The 18,804-nt window shown below is 41.7% G+C and overlaps 2 protein-coding genes across 4 annotated transcripts; one reads left to right on the forward strand and one right to left on the reverse strand.

Annotated features, from left to right (window-relative positions):
- thumpd2 (THUMP domain containing 2) lies at positions 1-12,585 on the forward strand. 3 transcript variants are annotated; one of them, XM_029752438.1, is made up of 11 exons: positions 1-107; positions 6,050-6,124; positions 6,445-6,571; positions 6,694-7,121; positions 7,288-7,365; positions 9,262-9,314; positions 9,442-9,529; positions 9,731-9,802; positions 10,023-10,137; positions 11,827-11,947; positions 12,090-12,585. In XM_029752438.1, exons 2-11 carry the CDS (start codon positions 6,074-6,076, stop codon positions 12,406-12,408), a joined length of 1,452 nt encoding a protein of 483 aa, XP_029608298.1. In that variant the 5' UTR covers positions 1-107; positions 6,050-6,073; the 3' UTR covers positions 12,409-12,585. The 3 variants fall into 3 exon arrangements, with proteins under 3 accessions (XP_029608298.1, XP_029608299.1, XP_029608297.1); XM_029752439.1 differs by lacking the exon at positions 1-107 and adding an exon at positions 5,887-5,953; XM_029752437.1 differs by lacking the exon at positions 1-107 and having other exon boundaries at positions 5,892-6,124.
- A 5-nt stretch (positions 12,586-12,590) lies between these two features.
- LOC115193620 (transmembrane protein 178A) lies at positions 12,591-17,238 on the reverse strand. Its single transcript, XM_029752440.1, has 4 exons — positions 16,459-17,238; positions 14,351-14,464; positions 14,011-14,148; positions 12,591-13,894 (listed from the first exon to the last, which is right to left on the reverse strand). The coding sequence occupies exons 1-4, from the start codon at positions 16,961-16,963 to the stop codon at positions 13,647-13,649; spliced, it is 1,005 nt and encodes a 334-aa protein (XP_029608300.1). The 5' UTR covers positions 16,964-17,238; the 3' UTR covers positions 12,591-13,646.
- Between the last annotated feature and the right edge of the window lie 1,566 nt (positions 17,239-18,804).

An 18,804-nucleotide genomic window follows, 5' to 3' on the forward strand; every position in this document is an offset into this window, starting at 1 on the left:
GCTCGACAGTTCAAGAGATTTTTAACGTTTCAGAAAATGTACCGTCAAACTAAAGAATAAGGGAATTACAGCATTAATAATGCCCATACATTTCACAAATTTGTCAGGTATAGTATTATTTTATTTTGTATCCCATTACTGTTCAGTGTAATGAAAGGAAGATAATTGGGTTGTGTTTTTACACTGTAGTGGATCAAAGCTGGCTGCAGACCACTCATGTAGTTAATAACTAAGGTTACATCAGTACGGCTGGTCTGAATGGCTAGCTGACTTTTAACTTCATTCAGTAAGCACAATATAAATCACATTGTTTTCTCCTCTATGGTCATAGTTGGAACGTACACTATCATACAAAACATTAAGAACACCTGCTCTTTCCATGATATAGACTGACCAAGTGAATCCAGGTGCAACATATGATCCCTTATTGATGTCACCTGTTAAATCCACTTCAATCAGTGTAGATAAAGGGGAGACAGGTTGAAGGAGGATTTTTATGCCTTGAGACAATTGAGACATGGATTGTGTATGTGTGCCATTCAGAGGGTGAATGGGCAAGACAAAACATTTAAGTGCATTTGAACAGGGTATAGTGGTAGGTGCCAGGAGTACCGGTTTGTGTCAAGAACTGCAGCACTGCTGGATTTTTCACACTCAACAGTTTCCCGTATGTATCAAGAATGGTCCACCACCCAAAGGACATCCAGCCAACTTGCCACAACTGTGGGAAGCATAGGAGTCAACATGGGCCAGCATCCCTATAGGGACACCTTGTAGAGTATGCCCTGACAAATTGAGGCTGTTCTGAGGGCAAAAGGGGTGGGGGGGGAGTGCAACCCAGTATTAAAACACGCAAACATGGGGAGAGAGAGAGAGAGAGAGAGAGAGAGAGAGTTGTGTGTCTTGTCTCAGCCAGTCTCTGAGGCTACGTTACAGCTTGTAAAGGGCAGGACAGGACGTGGTTAGTAGAGATGGGATAGACACTGAGATCGCTTGATGAAGTGTAATGTTGGAGAATGAGGCTCAGAGCGAAATAAAATTTAATTGGTTTGTATGGCCCTTGGTGTCCAGTCAGACATACAATACAGGCCCCAAAGAGATTAACTCAGCTTATCAAAATGGCGGATTAATTAATCAGTAAAACAATGTCATTATAGTGAAGACAGCTCACTCAGAGTTTATTTACCCCTAACAGTGCATAAAGATTTTACAACTAATATGCAGTAATTAGCCGTGGCGATGAAGTTGTATGATTGCCCTGTTGTTTCCTTATAGCTACTCTCCCAGTTAGTCCTCTGTACTCTCTGTTCCCTTCTTTGTTTTATGGGGCATAGAAAATAAAGACGAGTTAATGCAGAGCGATAGATCATGCCAGTTCTAAGGCTGGTCCACCATTTTAAACAATGTAGCATTTAACCAGAAGAGTGAAGCTAATTATTTCAAATGGCAGCTCGTGAAACAGTATTAATGTTTCGTTTCTACATGGATACATCTAATATTACGCACTGATGAAGAGAGTCTGAAATTAGAATTTATAAAGAATTAACTAGCAGGAGAAACATGCAGAGATGTAGGCCTAGATGTCAAATAGAACATGTTCAAATATAAATTGGTGTTGTTCAAATAGAACATGACTTCCTGCCACGATTATTAGAGCTTTGTTATTAGAACAATCTGCTCCAGTGATTCTGAAAAAAAATTGTTTCCATTCAAAGACAACAAGATGATAACCCATTGTTAGATGGTGGTCCTGTGTTGCTCAGTAGATTAAGCATGGCACTTGCAACACCAAGGTTTGTGGGTTTGATTCCCGCTGGACCCACCCGACCGCTAAGCTTGTTGTAAATTATATTGCAAATGCCTTAGATGATAGAAAGCACTGTGCTGCGTTGTTTGTAGATTTGTCAAAAGCTTTTGACACTGTAGACCATGCTATCCTTTTGAGTAAGCTGTCATCTACAGGACTGGGCACTGATGCCTGCCGATGGTTTTATGACTATCTTAAAGATAGAACTCAGGCCGTCATGGTCGACGGGGTCAAGTCTGACCCCTTACAGTTACTTAAAGGGTTTTAGGATACTACAGGGGTCTCTTTTACAGCTAAAACTTGTTTTAAACGCTAAGAAAACAAATGTCATGTTTTTTTCTAGGTCTGAACTCTCAGTTAGAAACACTTTTGTAATCACTAGCTTGGATGGTACTTAAATCAAACAGGTCTCTGCATATAAATACTTAGGGGTATGGTTAGATGATAGGCTTTCTTTTAAAAAACATGTTACTGAATTGGGAAAAAAGCTCAAATTCAAAATAGGGTTCCTTTACAGAAACAGGGCTTGTCTGTCCTCTGTAAATAGAAAACAAATTGTGCAGGCTACTTTTATGTCCGTTTTAGATTATGGTGATATTATCTATATGCATGCATCGGCAAACACATTAAAACCACTGGATGCTATTTACCATTGTGCACTCAGGTTTATCACGGGTGATAGTTACAAAACTCATCACTGTATCCTATATCAACATGTGGGTTGGGCCTCTCTATCTGTGAGGCGAGAGCAACATGCTCTCTTGTTTATTTATAAAGCACTTCTTTTAAAACTACCTCCATATATATCGTCATTAATTTCCACTAGATATACTAATTTTAAAACCAGATCACAGATGTGGATTACATTAGAGACTCCTGCGGTCTCCACAGAGTTGGGTAGGACTGCCTTTAGTTCCTTTGCACCTTATTTATGGAACAAACTGCAGATCCAACTTAAGTTAGACACTCTGGTGTCCCTTGCCCATTTCAAAAATGTTATGGAGGATCAATATGATGTTGTCTGTGATTGTTTCTGTTGAATTGTGTCTTTGTTTTGTATGTTTGAAATGTTCTTGTCTGTATGCCTAAAACTGTACATGTCAACATGTTTACACAGGGCACAGCCGTAAAAGAGATCCAGGTCTCAGTCTGTTTTCCCTGTTAAAATAAAGATTTAAAAAAGGTAAAATGCATGCATCCCTGAAAGTCGCATTGGATAAAAGTGTCTGCTAAATGGCGTTATTAATATACATGGAGTGTACAAAACATTAAGAGCATCTTCACCCTGTCAGAACAGTCTCAATTTGTCGGGCATGGACTCTACAAGGTGTCGTTACAAAGGGATGCTGGCACATGTTGACTCCAATGCTTCCCACAGTTGTGTCAAGTTGGATGTCCAAGGCTGGATGTCCTTTGGGTGGTGGACCATTCTTGATACACACAGGAAACTGTTGAGCGTGAAAAACCCCTGTGTCACGGCTGTCGTATGAAAGAGACCAAGGCGCAGCGTGTGTATCGTTCCACATCTTTATTTCTATGTGAAACTACGCAAGACAGACAAACTATAAACAAAAACAACAAACCGTGACGAAGAGGTGCTACATGCATAAACTCAAAATAATCTCCCACTAGTGGGAAAAACAACAACTTAAATATGATCCCCAATTAGAGACAACGATGACCAGCTACCTCTAACTGGGAATCATACGAAAACCCCAACCTAGAAAAAATAACCTAGAACACAACATAGAAAATTTTAACTAGACAAAAAACCCAACATAGAAAAAATAAACTAGAACCAAATATAGAAATAAACAAACTAGACAAAACCCCCCAGTCACGCCCTGACCTACTCTACCATAGAAAAATACGAGCTCTCTATGGTCAGGACGTGACACCCAGCAGCGTTGCAGTTCTTGACACAAACCAGTGCGCCTGGTACCTACTACCATACCCCATTCAAAGGCACTTAAATATTTTGTCTTGCACATTCACCCTCTGAATGGCACACATACACAATCCATGTCTCAAGACTTAAAAATACTTATTTAACCTGTCTCCTTCCCTTCATCTACACTGATTGAAGTGGATTTAACAAGTGACATCAAGAAGGGATCATAGCTTTCACCTGGATTCACCTGGTCAGTCTATGTCATGGAAAGAGCAGGTGTTATTAATGTTTTGTACAATCAGTATATATTACATACGGTGTCCAGAGATACACTTTCAAGTCAACTACTCTCAACCAGGAAGAGGGGCCTTCGTCAGACATTTTGAAGAAAAAAATAGGTCTATCCCATTTGACTGAATTGTAACTAATTCTGTCAAATGTTAATCTTACAATAATGTTATACAATGTTACGTTGTTATTAGCCCATAAATTACAGGCAAGCTCTTTCTATCAGGTTTGAGGAATTTATTGCAACAAGGGTCCTTCTATTGTAAGACACAATTTTTTTTTTTTTTTTGTGTTCATTCAATCTAATGCACATGTCAGAACTATGGAAGTAGGCCTAGATATTTAAACAAAACAAACACATTTCAGAGAGATGACAACACTTGAATATGCAAGTATGCACATGTCTTCTCAGCATGTCAGAACAGCTGTTCAGAATGTCAGTGAAACATTCTGTGCTTTAGCAAAGACTGTCACAGAGGGAGATTCATGGTGATTGAGAGTTGAAAAGATTAAGAAAAAGTTCCCCCAAATAATCATTGCTTTCAATGCCAGAGACATTATGGAAGCCTGTTTAGGGAAGAGTGGGGTAAGTTGAGCCAAAAGGTTAGTTGAGCCACCCCTTGTTTCTAGGAAACCATACACAAAATGTATAATTTGACCAAATATTTAGGAAGAGGTCATCTGTAAAGGAAGAAACCACATGGAAAAAATTGTCAGGTCAAATTAATTTATTGTGTTAGAGTTTTCCTGATGCTGGTATCTAAACCAAAGTAGATCATTTTAAGATTGTTCTATACATCAGTTGGGGTCTCTATTAGCTTCAACATGAAGTCCTAAACCCGAGCATGAAGTGCATCCTTGTAACTGTAGGGGCTAATATAGTTCAAATGTTTGCCTTGGGGTAAGTTGAGCCAATGGCCATGGGGTAAGTTGAGCCAATGGCCACAGGGTAAGTTTGGCCAATGGCCATGGGGTAAGATGAGCAAATGTAAGTGTTTACTAATGCAAGGCATTATCGCTGGGATATAAGGTAACCCCAGGGCCTGCCCTTTGTTAAGTGTTTAAAAAAGTACAATGTTTTTGGGTGTTACGCCTGTGTTAAAAGATGATGATTAAGAAAATGATTTAAAGACAAAAAAATTGATTGTGATTGTGTTGAATTGTGTTTGGGAAATAAAGATAGACATAGTTTTCAAAAGGTAATATTTAATACAGTACAGAAAAGTGTAGGGCTCTCAACTTACCGTCCTTATTTTCAACTTACCCCAAACACGAGGTAAGATGTACCAAGATACTTTTAAAAACTTTTCTTCACAAGCTATGTTTTGAAAACGGTCATGTTTATTTCCAGGAATACACAACATCCTGAAATCTATGTAGATATTTTTGTTAGAAATAATATTATATTTCCCTTGACGGAGTCATACTGAATGTAAAAAAGGGCTCAACTTACAACACTCTCCCAAACAGTTCATCCATTTTATTTGGATGCCATTTTATTTGGATGCCTTCTATGGGATCATGCAAATCTACATGAAAAGGTATGAGCAACTCTGGCACATTCAAAGGATGATACACAGAAACATTCGTAAATGTCCTTACCTGGCATTATTCACTTGTATAACCCAACTCTCAGGGTTATCAATAGTTGCCACAGTCAAAGTTGGCTATATCGTAAAAATGTATGAAAACACAAAATTGCTTTTTGATCTTAATCTAAGGTTAGTGTTAGGCATAAGGTTAACAGTGTGGTTAAGGTTAGGTTTAAAATAACTTTGATGATACATTTTAGAAATAGGCGGGGTTTATGACTTTGTGGTTGTGGTAACTAGCAATTGTCAGTTGTGTTATTGAGGCTCTTTTGTAGTGCTAAAGCAACCTCTGCTGGTCAGCGCAGGAAATAACCAGCTGCCTCTGTCCTGTATTTCCGTTTCCGTGTAAACAAAGCAACATGGCAGCCCACGTAGGTACTGGCATGGAGATTTCGAGTTTTACTTTTATAGTTTAGCAATTCTAAACTCGACAGTATGAACGACTCAAATTGTCAGTGTGCTGCTCTACAGTTCTATTGCACCGCAGGGAACGGCATGGAGCATTTCCTGATTCAGGAGGTGAAGACCAAACTTGCAGCCAAAGATGTGAGTAGTCAAGACATAAGTTAGTTCCAGGCTACAGTATTAGTGTAGCTAACGTTAGTAATAATGTGCAATGAATTTCTCTAAAACACTAGACAATAAAGTAATACCGTTTATATAAAATGGTATTCCTCTTAACTAGCTGGAAGCCAGGCCGCTGACTGCGCATGCATATTGCAAAGGTTGGCTACTTTGAAAAAAGCCAATCGTAAATTTTGGCTCTGTATTAATCCTTTCTTATTAACAAGTGGTCATTTCATGTTGTTGATATGATTTTATGTTAGGGAATTCTTAGTTTGCACTAAATAATGTGTATTGTGTAGGTGGATCACATCCCTGGAAAAGTGTTCTTCACCACCTCTTTTGAAATAAAGCAAGTGAGGGAGCTGAAATCTGCAGAGAGGCTGTTTCTACTTCTAAAGCGACACTCCCCCCTCTCGGCCCATACAGGTAAGCCTACCAAATATTCTGTATGAATATTTATCCTCTCTGATTAAAAGTATGAGGCTGCAATTAAATGGTTTGCACAGGACTTTATATTTTCACTGTATTTACTTTTCTGTCACACTCAGCTAAAACACCATCTGGTATCCAGTCAAGGCTCATGGGTGATGGAAGTGACTGGACCAGAGCTGTGTTGTCATGGAGATGCCTGCAGAGAGACCTGATGATGAGAAGCGACTGTACCTTGAGCGTGGCCCTACCAGGGAGGAAGAGGAAGAGGGAGGAAGAGGAGGCGAAAGAGAGTGGCGTTGAGGGGTCAACTTGTGACGGACCAAATGGAGCACAGAAGCTGGGACTAGAGGGAGAGAGACGAGAATTGGGACCAAGCAAGGATCACATTTCATCAACAGAAGACTCTGGAAGTGTAAACTGTGTTGCAGGGGACAAAGTTGAAGAGGACCGTATAGAAGGCAGCCGTGACAGGAAGACATCCACAGTGTCTTTCAGAGTGAGCTGTCGGTGCAGTGGAGCCCTGTCCAGACGTTTCTCTCCCCAGGTATGCACTTTAGAGGAGAGAAGGTATTTGTCTCATCTTTTCTTCTTAATGGAAAATGCGTATAAGAACAGGTGTTTAGTCTGGAAGGTTTCAGGTTATTGTGTTTTTTTTATGAGGTGATAGAGGAGGATTTGACTTTGTCCTGTTTGTGATGGTGTCTGTCTAGGATCTGAGTAGGATCATTGGAACAGCGGCGAGCAGACAGCTGGGCTGGAGAGTGGACCTGAGGAAACCAGATCTGGAGGTAATATGAACCATACATGGTCATCAACCTAACATGAAGGTAATCTGGAGGTTATATTAATTTTGCCATAACCATAATTGGATGATTACCACAACCTGTGAGGAGATTCTCATATTTCTTTGTCTGACCATGCCAAGTGTAAACGTCCATTTAACTTTTCTGCAGTCAGGCATGTAGAATATACTGTTTATACACAGAACAAAGACCACGTGTATGGTGTCGTGTGAGAGAGCTGTTTGCTGATGCCAACGTTGTGAACAGAGTGCCCAATGGTAGCTGTGGGGTTATGGTATGGACAATGAACACAATTGCATTTTATCGATGGCAATTTGAAAGCACAGAGATGCCGTGACGAGATCCTGAGTCCCATTGTCATGCCATTCATCTGCCACCATCAACTCATGTTTCAGCATGAGAATGCACAACCCCATGTCTGTACACAAGGGTCTGTACACAATTCCTGCAAGCTGAAAATATCCCAGTAAATATGTTCTTAACTCTGTTTTCTTAACTGCATTGTTGGTTAAGGGCTTATAAGTAAGTATTTCACGGTAAGGTGTTGTATTTGGCGCCTGTGACAAATAAAATTAGATTTTCTTCCATGGCCTACATACTCACCAGACATGTCACCTATTGAGTATGTTTGGGATTCTCTGGGTCAACAAGTACAACAGCGTGTTCCAGTTCCCGCCAATATCCAGCAACTTCGCACAGCCATTGAAGAGGAGTGGGACAAAATTCCACAGACCACAATCAACAGCCTGATCAACTCTATGCGAAGGAGATGTGTCATGCTGCTTGAGGTGAACCTTCACCCCAGTTCTGAGGTCCTGAGCGCTCTGGATCAGGTTTTCATCAAGGATCTCTCTGTAGTGTGCTCCGTTCATCCTTCCCTCGATCCTGACTAGTCTCCCAGTCCCTGCCCCTGAAATACATCCCCCACAGCATGATGCTGCCACCACCATGCTTCACCGTAGGGATGGTGCCAGGTTTCCTCCAGGTGTGACGCTTGGCATTCATGCCAAAGAGTTCAATCTTGCTTTCATCAGACCGGAGAATCTTGTTTCTCATGGTCTGAGTGTCTTTAGATGCCTTTTGGCAAACGCCAAGTGGGCTGTCGTGCATTTTACTGAGGAGTGGCTTCCGTCTGCCGATACCATAAAGGCCTGATTGGTGAACTGCTGCAGAGATTGTTGTCCTTCTGCATGTTTCTCCCATCGCCACAGAGAAACTCTGTAGCTCTTTCAAAGTGACCATCAGGGTTCTTGGTCACCTCCCTGACCAAAGGCCCTTCTCCCCCGATTTCTCAGTTTGGCCAGGTGGCCAGCTCTAGGAAGAGTCTTGGTGGTTCCAAACTTCTTCCATTTAAGAATGATGGAGGCCACTGTGTTCTTGGGGACCTTAAATACTGCAGAACTGTTTTGGTACCCTTCCCCAGATCTGTGCCTCGACAGAATCCTGTCTCGGAGCTCTATGGACAATTCCTTCGACCTCATGGCTTGGTTTTTGCTCTGACATGCACTGTCAACTGTGGGACCTTATTTTAGACAGGTGTGTGCCTTTTTGAAATCGTGTCCGATCAATTGAATTTACCACAGGTGGACTCCAAGTTGTAGAAACATCTCAAGGATGATCAATGGTAACAGGATGCACCTGAGCTCAATTTCGAGTCTCATAGCAAAAGGTCTGAATACTTATATAAATATGTTTTTTTTATATATATAAATTTGCAAAAATGTCTAAAATCCTGTTTTCGCTTTGTCATTGTGGGGTATTGTGTGAAGGTAATTAATTTAATCAATTTAGAATAATACTGTAACGTGTCAAAATGTGGAAAAAGTCAAGGGGTCAGAATACTTTCCGAATGCACTGTTATATCATGTGTTTCCTCTGTAGGTGAATGTGTATATGAGTGATGACCACTGTGTCCTCGGGATACCTCTCCTCAGGTTGGTGACATAATCAGAACCTGTTCTTGCCCTCTGTGTCGACAATTGTATTCAATGTCTATTTCCTTCTGGATATCTCTTCTAGTTGACTATGTGTAATAGTGTATGCTTCCCTCTTTCTCACCAGGCTTCCTTTAGCCAACCGGAGTTATATGAAGACTACTGGGCTGAGATCCACTATAGCCTGGGCCATGGCCTCTCTGTCAGACATCAAGGTACTGTAGCTACCGCATGGCACCGAAGGAGTTCCTCTCTCCAGCTCACGTGTTTGGTCTCATCTTCCTCTCTTTGATGTGTGGTTGTGTTCTGAGGTTCTGTGCCAACATCAAAAGGACCAAATATTTTGTTCTCTTCTCACACCGTTGCTTGGCCTGGTGTGTTCTGAATGTATTCTCTCTCTCTCCTCTCTCAACCAGCCTGGCTCTTGTGTGATAGACCCGATGTGTGGAGTGGGAACTATTCTACTGGAAGCTGCACATGAATATCAAGTGAGTCTTCTGAGGGAACCTTTTATATTGATCCATTTGAATTTTATGTCATGTGGGATGCTTGTTAGCTTTTTGATGTGGATGCAGTTAGGGGATGTAATTGACCGAAAAAAGTTGTAAACATGCTGATCCTTTTTTTAATTCCATTACATTTGTATAATTCCACTTAAATATATGTTGTTTTGTTCAGAAATGCATAGTGTTTTTTTTCTCCAAACAGGATGCCTTTTTCCTGGGTCTGGACATTGATGAGTCTCAGTTGGTGAAAGCTGATCAGAATGTGGAGTTTGCAAAGTTTGGGGATAGGGTGCAGCTGCTGCAGGCATCATCCAAGGGTAGGAATGCCAATCCACTACACATGAGTCATTGTGAAGTATGCCGTTTATGTATGACCATTTGTCATGTATGATATGACTACATAAAAATGTGGTTAATTCTGACGTATGTACTGTAGATCAAATTAGGTGTTTTAACTTCTTGGGGCTATTTGGGACGCTAGCGTGCCACCCGTGGCGCACCCTATCAGCAGCAGGTGCATTTCAAGAGCGGCAAATTTGAAACCAAATAAATGTCAAAATTCAAATTTCTCAAACATACAACTATCTTACACCCTTTGAAAGATAAACATCTCCTTAATCTAACCACGTTGTCCGATTTCAAAAAGGCTTTACGGCGAAAGCATAAAGTTAGGTTATGTTAGGAGAGTACATTGACAATAGCTGTGTGTAATGTATTGTCAATTCAAAGACAGGCGTCACCAAAAGCAGAAAACCAGCTAAAATTATGCACTAACCTTTTACAATCTCCATCAGATGACACTCCTAGGACATTATGTTAGACAATGCATGCATTTTTAGTTCTATCAAGTTCATATTTATATCCAAAAACAGCGTTTTACTATGGCGTTGATGTTCAGGAAATCGTTTCCCTCCAATAACCGGCAGTCAAGTCATCACAACAAAATAATTAATTAATATTAGAAAACATTGGTAAAATATTATATTGTCATTCAAAGAATTATAGATTTACATCTCTTGAACGCAACCGGATTGCCAGATTTAAAAATAACCTTACTGGGAAATCACACTTTGCAATAATCTGAGCACTGCGCCCATAAAAATACGCTTTGCGATACAGACTAACCGCCATGTTGGAGAGATCTAAAATCGAAAATACTATGTAAATAATCCATTACCTTTGATTCTCTTCATCAGATGTCACTTCCAGGAATCCCAGGTCCATAACGAATGTAGTTTTGTTCAGAAAAGCTCATCATTTATGTCCAAAAAGCTCCGTGTTGTTAGCACATGATCTAAGCCAGCCGGACTTCACTTCACTTCACAAACGGAAAAAATATATTTACGTTCGGTCAAACGTTGTATCGCATAAATCATTAGTGCCTTTTTTAACCAGAACATGAATAAAATTCAAGGCGGACGATTGGGTTCTCTTTTAAAACGTATTGGAACGAGAGTACCCAACATGAACTCGCACGCCAGGTGTCTAACGGGCCATCACCGTTCCAAGGCTCTTGTTCGGTCAGATCTCACAGTATAAGACTCAAAACACTTTGTAAAGGCTGGTGACATCTAGTGGAAGCAATAGGAAGTGCCAAAACATTCCTCAGCCCCTTTGTTTTTCAATGGCATAGGCTTAAAGTCAATTCAACACATCAGGTATCCACTTCCTGTCAGAATCTGTCTCAGGGTTTTGCCTGCCAAATGAGTTCTGTTATACTCACAGACACCATTCAAACAGTTTTAGAAACTTTAGGGTCTATCCATATAATAAGTATATGCATATTCTAGTTACTGGGTAGGATTAGTAACCAGATTAAATCGGGTACATTTTTTTTATCCAGCCGTGAAAATACTGCCCCCTAGCCCCAACAGGTTAATACATGTAGCAGTTGTCCCTGATATACTGTAGGCATTATGGTATGTGTTTACCCACAATGCAGTAAATGATTCTGCATGATTTCCTAATTTAATTCATTCCTCCTCGTTTTCCTCCTTTCTGTGAAGAGATTCCACTGCCTTCCTGTAGTGTGGATGTCGTTGTCTGTGATGTCCCTTTTGGGAAGAAGTTTGGCACCAAGACTGGCATGGCTGCCTCTCTTCCGGTGATTGTGAGAGAGATGGAAAGGTATTGTATTTAGCTAGCTGTAGTATCATGTATCCCAATTTCATAATTGCTCAAATAAACATTCAGGATACAGCAAAAGTTGAGAATGGAATTGCTTATTGATTGATTAAAATAAATCAATCAAACATGCATGTTTTTCCAGAGTTCTCCGTGTGGGTGGGACCCTGGTTTTGCTGCTTAGTCCCCAGCTCTCCTCCCTGCTGAAGAAAAGCATAACCCCCAGACCAGTACCCTCACACACCCAGGGAGAGGGGACTGGGGTGGGATTAGGAGGTGATGTGGACCCCTCCCATACCCCAAGCCTTTTCCCCTCACTGCAGCCCCTAAGCTACCACAGAGTGAGCCTGGGAGCTATAGACGCTCTTATTCACAAGTATGTCAAGATCCTGACTGCTACTACCACACTCAGTGGACCTGACTGTATACACACACTCAACCCCTGCATAGTGGAGCCTGAGTGACACTTTTTAGGAGATGGATACACTGGATTCAAGAGACATTCACACAGACTTCAAAGACAATGCCACCTGTGAAACACAGAAAATCACGATATCAATTTGGCATGGTTATAATTTTACCAACGTATACTGTACTACCACAAAATGAAGCAAAATACATAAATGTCATAGAATGTCAAACCCAATTTTGTTACTACTTTTATTCTATAATTCCACGTACTTTGTTAATGGTGGAAGGAAATAATGCATATTTCTTGAGTTCCTCAGTTTCACTTCTCAGGAGTCTGAAATTCTGCAGCTCTATTTACCCGATCAGACCACGACTCACATCCAACAATGATTCACTGTCTGGGATTAGATTACAGAATACATCCACTGAGACTAAGGTAAATACACTCATCTCAGGTTCCACTGGGAGGATCAGGGGTTGATATCCATTGATGGGGGGTGATGCACAGGGGTTTGGTCTGTGTCCATTGATAAGAGGATTAATGAATATCCACAGATGGATGTCCTTACAATTTTGGTTAGAGATCTGCTAGTATATTCTGCTTGATCCATTATGGTCAGGGTACATATCAATGTCAGTTTGAGTCACCTCTATCTATAAATTCTATCTTCTTTTCTATAGTTATTTTCCTTTCAAGGCCTCTGTTTTCACACCAGTGATTTGACAGTTACTTGCATGACACTGAATTCTGATCACACATAGGAAATATAATGTGGAAATGTAGCAGTAGGCTGAATCACAGACATAATTGCATAAAGGCCCCAGACAAAGCCTGGATGCAGGGGTGTAGCTAACATTGATGGTTCAATACTTTCATGATTCCAGCATGTTTTGCTCCATGGAGGTAACCTAGATTTATATGCAGGGTCTAGTAGAAGCACTCCGAAGTGTTTTCACCCTGAAAATGTAGGAGTCAATGTTAGTCCCAGGCGCCTGCTGCAGCAGTGTCAGACAGATGTCTGGGGATGGGCTTGGTCAGCTGGCTGTTGCTACGGCTCAGAGTTGATGTGAAAGATGCAGTAAGAGATGTGTCTGACAGCGTAAAGGGGTGTGTCTGACAGCGTAAAGGGGGATGTCCGACACAGTTAAGGGGGGTGTCCGACACAGTAAAGGGGGATGTCCGACACAGACATATTAGACTCTTTCTTCCTACAAGCCCTTGCTGCAGCTCAGTGTGTGTGTGTGTGTGTGACACACAGCAAAGTGTATATCAAACGCAGGAAAGTGTGTGTCAGACACTGGCGTTTGGGGCAGCCTTGCCCTGCTGGGCTTTGCTGCTGCTACAGCTGAGGATGGGGAAGGTGGTGCACAGGCATCCAGACACCACCGTCAGCCCCAGACTGAGCCAGGCACAGAAGCTGGACCAGCTGTAGCCATGCTCCACGTCAGCAGGCAGCCCGTAGATGAAGGGAGGGACCCTGGCCAGGTCGTAGGACACGTTGGCCGCGTAGGTACACAGGGAGATGATGCTGAAGGTCCCTAAGAAGGAAGAGGGACCGCAAAGAGAGGAGGAGAATGTGAGAGACAAATCAGTTGTTTAAGAAAACAGACTATCACTATCAGGTGATTTTTTTGGGGGGGGGGGTTAACAATACCTGCCATGAGAAAGAGCAGCCCAGAGACGTGCTGAGTGAGACTCCTCTCCCAGGCGAAGCTGACAGATGCCACGATGCAGCCACACAACAGAACGGCTGCCGCCATGCCTAGAAACCCTGCTGTGATCCGCCGCAGGTCTGACATCAGGGAGAGGAGGAGAGGATGAGCACACAGTTGTTTCCCTCTCTGTAACCACTCTTTTCTAGTGTCAGCTAAATGTAATTCATGTAAATGAATATATGCCCTCCTTTTGAATGGAAGGTAGTAGGAGAGTAATAGGATGTCTGAATGAATCAGGCCCATCAGGGAACCTCCTTCATAATGACAAAAGGATCTTACGTAAGAGGTGCCACTCGTCCTGCTGGATGGTGCGGGTCAGGTTGAGAGGGATGTTGCGCAGCCGTATGGGCTGGGAGAAATGGTACTTGATGATGGTGCATCGCTGGGCTATACCTGCACAGAGACAATAACTTGTGTGAACATATTGTGTATCAGGTTAAGGCCAAAATATAGAAAAGGGCAAGTGTTTCTCAAGGACAGTTGTCTTGAGAAAAGCTGTACTCATTTCTAGACTTTATAAAGCCCAAGGGGGTCTACTTTCACTTTAATGCCATGATTTATTCGAGCATCTTAACTCTATATAATTAGTTGCTATAGTATAGTCACGTACACGTTAAGGTTTACTTTGATATTCAGACCCACATGTCATGTGAATAGACTTCATAATAGGGTTTTAGAGGCTGTAAGTTAGAATTTTACCCACAAGATGGCAGATTTTACTTCCTCTAGACTAGTAAAAGCCAAGCGTGGAAATGCCATACCAACCCCAATAGGTCTACTACATCTCTGATAACTAACAATATAAACGCAACATGTAGATGTTGGTCCCATGTTTCATGAACTGAAATAAAAGATCCCAGAAATGTTCCATACGCACAAAAAGCTTATTTCTCTCAAATTTTGTGCACACATTTTTTTACATGACTGTTAGTGAGCATTTTGTTTTTGCCAAGATAATCCATCCACCTGACAGGCGTGGCATATCAAGAAGCTGATTAAACAGCATGATCATTATACAGGTGCACCATGTGCTGGGGACAATAAAAGGTCACAAAAAATGTGCAGTTTTGTAACACAACACAATGCCGCCAATGTCTCAAGTTTTGAGGAAACATGCTATTGACTTGCTGACTGCAAGATAGTCCACCAGAGCTGTTGCCAGAGAATTGAATGCTATTTTCTTTATCATACGCTGCCTCCGATGTCATTTTATTGAATTTGGCAGGACGTCCAACCAGACTCACAACTGCAGATCACGTGTAACCACGCCTGCCCAGGACCTCCACATCAGGCTTCTTCACTTGTGGGGTCGTCTGAGACCAGCTCCCCAGACTGCTGATGAAAATGAGGGGTATTTCTGTCTGTAATATATCCCTTTGAGGGAAAAACTATTTCTGATTGGCTGGGCCTGGCTCCCAAGTGGTGAGGGTTTGTGCCCTCCCAGGCCCACCCATGGCTGCACCCCTGCCCAGTCATGTGAAATCCATACATTAGGGCCTAATTCATTTATTTCAATTGACTGATTTCCTTATATTAATTGTAACTCAGTAGAATTGTTGCATTAAGTATGGCAGGGATCTGACCTGCTCCCCTTCCGCAAACTATATAGCAATATTACAAAAAGTTGGCCTAATGATATTTCTATTGTCATTTACTATATTAATTGGTATACAAAATGTTTATTTGAGAACCCTAGCTAACCAAACTCAACTCCACGATTTCGAGCTTTTGAGCAAGTTTCCAACTGATTGAGTTCAGAGCATGTTATGTACAGAAGGCACCCGTTTATCTATTCACATATATTCAAATGAATATCACGTTCTATCCTCATGCAAATTATATGGATCATAGAAATATAATGTATATTGAACACATCCAATGCTTCCTAGAATGCCTTTTGTGTCAGGTCAAATGTAATGACCTTGATTTCTGACAGATCACAGAGCTTATCTGAGGTCTGGATGGTTATCCGAATGAATAGATTTGTTATGGACACAAATATACACAACCATGGCTTACAGATGGGCTAGGCCCACACAGAATCTCCGAGGGCAACATGATAGTTTAAAACATGTTTTGAAGCTACACATCGTTTGTTTACAAACACTGAAATTACAACAAAAACAACTACATTTTGGGTTATAACGGGTTTAAGTCAGTTGTAGCCTATAAACTCATGAGTTTTCTTCAAAGATCAATGGATGTATTCTATCATTAATTGAAATGACCATTGAACAGCGTTGCATGCATTTACAAATAGGCCTACTCTTTCTTTCAGGAAAGTTATCGGCCTATATATTGGTTCGATGTTAAGTAATATCTCCAAGGGATGCGGTTTCACTGCACCGCACTGGGCCCGGGGTCAAATAACCCACAGCATCTCTTACCCTTGGATATGAGGTTGTCGATGTCCTTGTCCTTTCCTAGATAATAACATTTCCTCCAAAGTCCAGAGTAAGTGGAGAAAATAGGGCGCCCGCATTCCGTTTCTAAAATTCCCATTCCCAAAATGGACCTCCAGTTTTCCAGGAGCTCCTCTCTACTCCCGACGTGGATCGCTCGGAGCAGCGCCTGGTTCCTCCGAGGATTGCTGCTGTCCATCAGGGGCAGCTGATAGATGGGCATCAACCGGTTCTTGTGTTCGTTGGCGTCCGGCCCGAACTGGTCGCAGTTCTGCCTGTGTCGTGTGGTGTCCGTCTCGTACCAGTGGTCAGTCATGATAGCGGTGATGAGAAGCACCAGTGACGCCAGGCTCATGGACAAACTGATAGCTGTCACCAAGGTCTGTTTCTCCATCCTTCGGTCATCAACATTTGAAGAGTTGGTCAAGGAAGCATCTGTCACTCTGTCCACTTCACTCCTCCTAATCAACACGGGTGTGCAGGGCTTCATCCTGTCCTACATGATGCCGAAACGGCTGTAAAGTCCTGGCATCTCCGGCTGGGTGCAGGCACTAGAATAACCTGCCTCGTGTTCCTGCTCTCCCACTTTGTCGACTCCCTGTCTTCGGTATATCCTATAAATGTGGGATGAGGAGTGTGTATATCTGCAACCTGTGCGCGGGTGACTCTCTGTGTGCTGTGCTTCGGATTTCCAGTTTTACCGGATTAAAACAGGTGCGGCGCACAGAGCGCGCGATGAAATGTCAATCATTCTGTCAGCGCAACGGCGCGTCGCTAATAATACAAGTCCCTGTGGCATGAGAGTCATGATAACACCACTACTACTTATCATAATATAAATATATTCTAATTATTTTTAATAGCAACAATGTCTTTTGTCATTATCATAACCTAGATGTATTTTTCATTTCTTTAGTGATGTCATAGTTGAAACACAGAACAAACACTTCAACACAGTGCATTAAAAAAGTATATTTAGGCTAATGATTAACATGATGCCGCAACATGGTCAGAGACATTGTGCAGAGACAAGGCTCCCTTCCGCTTCATTAGCAGATATGAGGACATGGACATCTCAGGACATGGTGCACAAGTGCTTATGAAGATTCATTAACACAGGTATATTTGGCTTCTCATTCAGTGGGTGTTGTTGATTTGTTGTTGTTTGTTCATATGCACTCAGCAGAGCCAATGTATCAAAGGGCCTTCTGTAAAGTAAGAGGAAGTACATCAATAGGGAGTGAAACTTCAATAAAGCTTTCTTAGCTGTCTTTAATCAATATTGACTGAGTTTGACTTTCACCTTTTTACCCCTCCAACGTTTTTCGTCTGTGTGTGTGTTGACGTAGGTGCACGGTTAATCTCTTCCTTATTGTTGAACAACCATCCATGAAATTAAAGGCTTGATTCCTGCCCAGAGTATTCAGCAGAAATAAACCACTCCAGCTATTAGGTATAAAATGAGAGGATATTTATTCTTCCCTGTTGTTTGGTTCAGTGAGGCAGGCAGACATTAACGTAAAATCAAAGCTTTCCTCGCATTTGTAGACTTGCATAAATAAATGATAATAAACTAATTAAAAACCGTAAAAGCATTTATGGGGTGTGTTGGCAAGCAGCCTCAGTGACAGACACAAGGCTATTCCTCTTCCCAACTCAGACTGCATAGTAGGCTACTCTGCCATGTCACCACAGGGTGGAATTGAGAACAAGGGTGCTCTTTAATTAAGTGATAATGCCTGAGAAGCGTTTTGAGGATATATTGGCACGGGTGTTGTTAGGCCTGAGACCAAGTCGTGCCAATATATCCTCCAAACACCGGCTTCAAGGGCATTATCACTTTTTTACAATGGGTTACCAACATTGTATAAAGTGGCCAGTGGCGACCCATCATTTTTCGGGGGGGGGCTTGCCTGTTTTGCATGTTATTTTGGCTTTAATACTTGTCACATATCAGTTTGCAAACAATGGGAAAATATATATATATCATTGAGTTAATAAAGCCGCATACAAACATGATTTTCTTGAGTAAGGGAGCTCCAAAATGCAGGTGTTTCAACCTAGCTCAGTGCTTTCTGTGGCAGTGTGGCAAGAAAGCAGAAAATATGGAGATTTCGAAAATTCAAGCCCCTTGGGTGCTGCAATATAGTTACATTAGAAGTGCCCATCCAAGAAGGCTCAAGGTCATTGACCACAGATAAAATTACCTAAAATCCCATTATATCTGCAGTAGCTTTGATTGGACTAATCAAACTTTCAAATCTTAGCTAGCAGTCATCATTATGAATCAAGTCGACAATCTACTGGCAAACCCTTTTTAATCCTTGTCAT

The sequence above is a fragment of the Salmo trutta genome, chromosome 5 (genome assembly GCF_901001165.1).
Source record: "Salmo trutta chromosome 5, fSalTru1.1, whole genome shotgun sequence".
Lineage (NCBI taxonomy): Eukaryota > Metazoa > Chordata > Actinopteri > Salmoniformes > Salmonidae > Salmo > Salmo trutta.